Source organism: Anticarsia gemmatalis, chromosome 4 (assembly GCF_050436995.1).
Source record: "Anticarsia gemmatalis isolate Benzon Research Colony breed Stoneville strain chromosome 4, ilAntGemm2 primary, whole genome shotgun sequence".
NCBI classification, from domain to species: domain Eukaryota; kingdom Metazoa; phylum Arthropoda; class Insecta; order Lepidoptera; family Erebidae; genus Anticarsia; species Anticarsia gemmatalis.
This window is the reverse complement of record NC_134748.1, coordinates 9,530,722-9,537,149: the sequence shown is the minus strand read 5'-3', so window position 1 is coordinate 9,537,149 and position 6,428 is coordinate 9,530,722. Positions and strand designations below refer to the sequence as shown.

The following is a 6,428-nucleotide window of genomic DNA, read 5'->3' as shown; positions in this document are numbered from 1 at the left end:
TAAGAATAATGACTCAATCAACTTGGAACGTTTTTAAAAATAACAATTATAAATGAAAATTCATTTGGATCGTACTGTTTCAATACGTGTTGGACTGAATAACATAAAAATAATGATCCAATCATCTTGTTTGTTTTTCTTCTTCTTACTATCTATTTCTTCAAAACATTCCATGTAGGTACTTTATATATAACGTGACGATAATAAATTCATATTGGTAAAAGTACCGTAAAACGGGGTGAATAGAATTCGCGGGGTGAATAGAAAAAAAATCAGGAAAGTTTTCAAGTTTTTTTTAATATTTGAGTACTTCTCGTTGAAGAATTTTGTTCAAATTTTAAATGATTACACGGCGATATTACTTCTCTGCGGTGTTATAATTGTTTAAATTGATATTTATACCCAAAAAATTGCTTCAAAGTCTACCGTCCTTGAATACCTTAATATCGACCCTCAAAACTTTGGATTTAAAGTGGGATTTCTTTTCTAATGAGTTGTTTGGAGTGTTTATGTCTTTAGGTGTATATTAATTTATAAAGATACAATATTGTTAATTGAAGAAACGTTTTTAAATCTAAAAAATATGTTTAAATCATGGAAATAGTATTTTTTTTTGTATAAACGGGGTGAATAGAATCGTTTGAAGGGTGAATAGAACTACAGTATGGGGCAAATGGAAACATAGCAGGGTTCAATAGAAACGCGTAAGAGGTGAATAGAAACGAGTGAGGGGTCAATAGAGATTAATAAATAGGGTTGTCAAAAACTGTAAACAAAATTAACATAAACAATGAAAAATTAATAGTCATTAATCTTCTGAACTTCACAATTATCATTGTATCAAAGTTATAACGGCAAACTACTGCATATAGTATGAAAGTTAGTTAGGTTATCTTGCTTTATTTTTTCAGTTAAAGTAATTATCAACGGTTATTTAAATTTTTAAACACACAACCTCCCTTTTCAGTATGTTGGATAAGTCGTCTTTGGCAGCCCTAACAGTTTTTCCATTCACCCCTTTGGTCGTTTCGATTTACCCCTATCGCTGGGTGAATAGAAAATGACCATTTTTTAAGGAAAAATCGTAAAATTATGCATATTTTTGGACAAATATGGTTTTAGCTCTTTCTTCATGGCGCCGGACATGATATAAAAGAACCCGACAATAAAAATAACAAGTTATTCGCAACAAATTTTTAGGACAAAGTTGAAAATCGTTTCTATTCACCCCGTTTTACGGTAAACCTTAGTCTACCTATGACCCCAAACGCTGTGGGTTAGTCTCTGAGTACCCCGATCCCCGAAGCCCCCGTCCCGGAGTGCCCCAATTTATTTTCGTCTTGTGGAAAATCATCACAATAAAATTTACATTCACATATTTCACATACATCACATGTTATCTATATTAATATTATAAAGCTGAATGAAAAGAAGAGTTTGTTTGTACGAGCAAATCTCAGGAACTACTGGTCCGATTTGAAAAATTATTTCAGTGTTAGATAGTTAATTTATCGAGGAAGGCTATAGGCTATATATCATTACGCTACTACTAATAGGAGCAGAGTAGCAATAAAAAATGTTATCTATACTAATATTACAAAACTGAAGAGTTTGTCTGTTTGTTTGAACGCGCTAATCTCAGCAACTACAGGTCCGATTTGAAAAAATCATTCAGTGTAAGATAGCCCATTTATCGAGGAAGGCTGTAAGCTATATATCATCACGCTACGACGAGTAGAAGCAGAGTACCAGTAAAAAATGTTACTAAAACGGGGAAAATTTTGACCCATTCTCTCTTATATGACGCAAGCGAAGTTGCGTGGGTCCAGCTATGTATGAATATTTCTTAAAAAATATGTTTTAATAATGTTTCATTGTTTTACTTATGTTTTAGAAAATATATATATTAATTACCAAAATATAGCAATTGTAACATTTTGGAACGTTTTTGCAAATTAAGTTAAAATCTACTTCCATACATTAAGCCTTTTTTCAAAAACGTTCCAAGTGCATTTTTTTCATAATTTGTATGAGAAATATGAATAAATTTTAGTGACAAGTATATTTAAAAATAAAGTTTATTTATTTAGTTGCAGTGATACATACTACTTAGCTGTACTCGCTACCAAAAAAAAGCGTACCACAAAATTACAAAAACGCGATTTACTCATTTTGACCTGCGTGTGGATTGGAACGTTCTTTCATAACTACGTCCAGTTGTTAGTAGTTATGCGCTGGCTGAATGAATGATTTACACCAATCACAACATAAAGTCAACGCAATTGGGTAGTAAACATTCGAGCACAGTTACCCACACATAGTTGCAAACCTAATCTTATAAACATAGGACTCCTTATCGTTAGGCAAACAACGGCAACGGCTTTTTAACAATTTGAGCGAATAAAAATGACGTCACGTGATAAACATGACATTGATGACATTTACTTACAGCTGTTCGTCGGCCGTTCCTTTTCAGGTTTTTGTTAAACCAGTATATAGAAGTCCAGGCCGATATCTAAACAAAATCTTCAAAAAGTTTTCATACTTTTATATATTTTAACGCATTAGGTATGATGATATTTATCATACTTGATCGCTTGCCTAAAAATTTGCTATAATATAAACTAACTTAACCTGCGGTACTCATATGCGTAGAAAGGAATAATATTTCGTTCGGAAATAATAAGCCGTATAGTCATAGTGGCTGTGACACTCGTACATACTTAAACGTCAATGATCAAAGTGACATTTTTATTCACGTGGAGTTGATTTCATTCATTATTTAGATACTTGCACAAAATTAATATTCCATTTAGATTACTACTGAGTGACAAAATGACTACTGAAACGGAAAAATGTGATCCGTTAAATCAATTAATACATCATTTTTACTCCGGGAATCATAGTTTTAGCCTCAATGTATGTGCAACTATGTAAACACTAACATTGAAAGTTAATCTAATAGTAATTTACTTTATCGTTCTATTGCAGCCTGAGGACATTAAGAAAATAGATTGGAATCGTCAGCAAGCATTTCTTGAAGCCACAGTAAATAGTACATTATTAAAAAAGTATCCAGTAAGCAGTAATTTTTCAAAGATATTTCTAAAAAAATTGATTGAATATTTAGAATCTCATCAAGAAGTTCATGACGATCTGTATGCACAATTATGTTTAGCTATGAAGGTATCTAATCATAACAATTTTTGTTACAAACACTATGTTGTTGGTCAAAGTTTAGATAAAATTATAACAATAAAAGAAACAAGGAATATGGTGGTAAATGGGACAACTGGACTAAAGACTTGGGAGGTATGTAACTGTAATGTCTCAGATATTTTTTGTTCCTGTATATAAATTTATTTGGTAAATTTATTACATGATTATCATATTCTTTTTACAGGCTGCTTTAATGTTATCAGACTGGGCACTATGCAATAAGGATTTATTTTTAAATAAAAATGTATTAGAGCTGGGTTCAGGTGTTGGTTTTGCAGGCATAACTATTGCAAAGATGTGTGATATTAAATCCTTAGTCCTCAGTGATTGTCATGATGAAGTATTAAAAACAATTACTGAAAATATTCAAATTAATTTTCCATCTTATGAACAAAAAGTGTCTCAACCAACATTATTTACAAATGGACCTAAAACAATAGGTATATTAGTTTTAATTACTTTTTAAATGTTTACATTGATAAGAATCTACATCATTATGTTTTTTTTAATTAATTTTGTTTTTGTTAGGTGCAACCATGCTTGATTGGAACAAAGTGGATCATTTTAATGAACATATGGTTCCGGATTTGGTAATTGGAGCAGATATAGTGTATGACCCTTCAATATTAAAACCCTTGTGCAATGTTTTACAAACATTTTGTATTAAAAATAGAGACATCGACATTTATATTGCTAGTGTAATAAGAAATGAAGAAACTTTTAATGGTTTCTTGGAAACTCTAAGTAAGTATTTTAAAATCTTTAATAAAGTCAAAGTCAAATATTCTTTATTTCATAAACTTTAACAAGCATTTGAAATCTTCAAAATATTTTTTATCTACCACCATTTCAGAAAAGCTGTTGCTTGTGAGAAGGAACGGCAAAAAACTCACGGCTTTCTCTTTTTAAAATAATAATCATAGCTACTTCATTTACTAATACTGTACTTATCATAGTTTTTATTTACTTACAGGTTCAATGAACTTGAAGTACGAGAAAATAGAAATGATTAAAAGCGTGTTTATAGACTGGGATGAAAAAATACAGAAATGTGTGCTTAAAATAAAATTAAATAACTAATCTTAAATATTGCAATTTTATTCCAAAACAACTTGAAATCTTACTTTTTGCTAGCTTAGCTAGTACTTTTTTATGTTTTTGTTTCTAGACGAGTAAAAGTATGTCAATGTCAGTATTTTACGAAAAAAATCTGTCATAATATTCCGATAATACATTGAAAAATTGTGCAATAAATTTTCTTTGTAACTTTTTAAAACAATTGGCTTATGTTGTATATTTATAATAATATTATACTGTTTCATATACTACAGCCTTCCCTTACGAAGTTTTCATTCACATTTATAATTTTGGAGAAACTAACCTCAACTTAGATATAATATTGAATTTATCTTAAAATGCCTGATGAAAAGGCTGCAGAAACTAAAGCTGCGGATAATGGTAGCAGCAAGACCCAAGCAAGTGATGCACCAAAGAAGGAGGAGGCTTGGGGTTATGACTTATATCCGGAGAGGCGCGGAACCTTTTCGGCCAAACTTAGTAACATTCTTATAGGTAAAGAGGGAAAAGAGAATATCGACAAGTTTAAATGTGAACAACATGTCTTCGAATGTGTTAAGAACAGTAAGTTTCAGTCATAGTTTAGTTCATTTTAAGACATAAATTAACGAACTGTAGATGATGAAGCAAAGGGAAGCCTTTTCAATGTACTTTTTATATTATATTAGTTATAATTTTTCAGGTGCAATCGTGAAAGTTATGATGGCAGCTTTGAAGAGTTCAGGATGGTAAGTTTCTTTAGAGAATGTGAGAATTTACTATAATAATATGCAAGCAGTTATACAGAGACTATATAAAATGTTGTATTGATTTACAGTCCCATTGATATTCGGAGGCACATATCATGTGAAGTCTGTGACTATTCAGTCAGTGGAGGATATGATCCAGAATTGAATCAAGTGAGTTAGCTTTTAATATCACATTGACTTTTTTTATGACATCTGTGGCACAGTACTAATAGTAGAATATCCAATATGCACCTAGATCACTGATTTGATCCCTAAAAGAGTAGTTATACAAGCAATATTTTTTTTACTCCACACATATTAACATAAAATCATGACTTTTACCTATAGGGAATTTCATAATATTTGTATGTGAATGAACTGTTCTACTTTCAACATTATTAACCTTAAGTCATTTAAGTATTGTTGCTAAATGTAGACAAATAAGTTAGATGCCCTAAATATATTATACCTATAAAACATTATGTTTCAGATAGTGGTTTGTCAAAATGTATCAACTCGTCAAGGTATGGTCCAAGGGGTGCTGGCTCATGAGATGATACACATGTTTGACTACTGCCGCAACAAGCTGGACTTCAAGAACATGGAACATCTAGCGTGCACGGAGATCAGAGCAGCTAACCTTACTCACTGTTCTTTTACAAGTGCCTGGTCACAAGGAGATGCTTCATGGACTAAGATTAAACAAGCACACCAGGTAAATTATTGTTTGTCAACACATTGTTATAGGGTAACCCTCTTATTCATAAACACACTTTAAACCTATTTTAGTTAAAACACTACTAAAATATGTTTTCTCTTTTTCATTTCGCTAAGGAGTGAAAGAAACAAAACACTTTATATGCCTTTCATAAATTCATATATTTTTCTGAATAAGAGGGTAAGTCTCTAACAACGTAATGTTGAGCAACTAAATGTGCTTCAGTTATTAATGACTCATTAGAACATTATAAATACCCTAATATTCTTTGGTCTCTTTCAACCCTTATGGTAAAAAGGTGTGTTATTATGTTTTCATGTAAAAAAATGATTAAGGGAACTATTGACATAGTCTCCATTATGTTAGAATATTTGGAGAGTGATGTTAAATAAGTCTTAATTTCAGGATTGTGTGAAAACGAAAGCACTATATTCCGTCATGGCTGTGAGACAGATAGGAAAGAAAGAAGCTATAGAAATTATAGAAAAAGTGTTCCCCAAATGTTATGCAGACCTTGAGCCTATTGGTCGACGCATCAGACGAAACTCTGAAGATATGACGAGAGCATTCAGAGAAGCATCATATTATGGGTATGAGTAGATCATCGTTTATTTCGTAGTCTATTTATGTAGATAGTGTAATGTATGTATAATATTGTTATCAAAACATTGTTGAAATAAAACAAC

At 31.2% G+C, this 6,428-nt stretch overlaps 2 protein-coding genes across 2 annotated transcripts; both read left to right on the top strand.

Annotated features, from left to right (window-relative positions):
- The first annotated feature begins 2,735 nt into the window (after positions 1-2,735).
- LOC142972478 (protein-lysine N-methyltransferase EEF2KMT) lies at positions 2,736-4,302 on the top strand. Its single transcript, XM_076113649.1, has 5 exons — positions 2,736-2,919; positions 2,992-3,312; positions 3,404-3,659; positions 3,748-3,963; positions 4,193-4,302. Exons 1-5 carry the CDS (start codon positions 2,836-2,838, stop codon positions 4,297-4,299), a joined length of 984 nt encoding a protein of 327 aa, XP_075969764.1. The 5' UTR covers positions 2,736-2,835; the 3' UTR covers positions 4,300-4,302.
- Positions 4,303-4,449: 147 nt separating this feature from the next.
- LOC142972479 (mitochondrial inner membrane protease ATP23 homolog) lies at positions 4,450-6,421 on the top strand. Its single transcript, XM_076113650.1, has 5 exons — positions 4,450-4,860; positions 4,979-5,024; positions 5,114-5,195; positions 5,515-5,739; positions 6,148-6,421. The coding sequence occupies exons 1-5, from the start codon at positions 4,635-4,637 to the stop codon at positions 6,340-6,342; spliced, it is 774 nt and encodes a 257-aa protein (XP_075969765.1). The 5' UTR covers positions 4,450-4,634; the 3' UTR covers positions 6,343-6,421.
- The last annotated feature ends 7 nt before the right edge of the window (positions 6,422-6,428 follow it).

Coding starts and splice junctions, on each gene's coding strand:
- LOC142972478 (XM_076113649.1), top strand. CDS start 2,836: ATGACTACTGAAACGGAAAAATGTGATCCGTTAAATCAATTAATACAT. Junction 3,313..3,403: donor CTGGACTAAAGACTTGGGAG/GTATGTAACTGT, acceptor TTCTTTTTACAG/GCTGCTTTAATGTTATCAGA. Junction 3,660..3,747: donor AAATGGACCTAAAACAATAG/GTATATTAGTTT, acceptor TGTTTTTGTTAG/GTGCAACCATGCTTGATTGG.
- LOC142972479 (XM_076113650.1), top strand. CDS start 4,635: ATGCCTGATGAAAAGGCTGCAGAAACTAAAGCTGCGGATAATGGTAGC. Junction 4,861..4,978: donor CTTCGAATGTGTTAAGAACA/GTAAGTTTCAGT, acceptor ATAATTTTTCAG/GTGCAATCGTGAAAGTTATG. Junction 5,740..6,147: donor AGATTAAACAAGCACACCAG/GTAAATTATTGT, acceptor TCTTAATTTCAG/GATTGTGTGAAAACGAAAGC.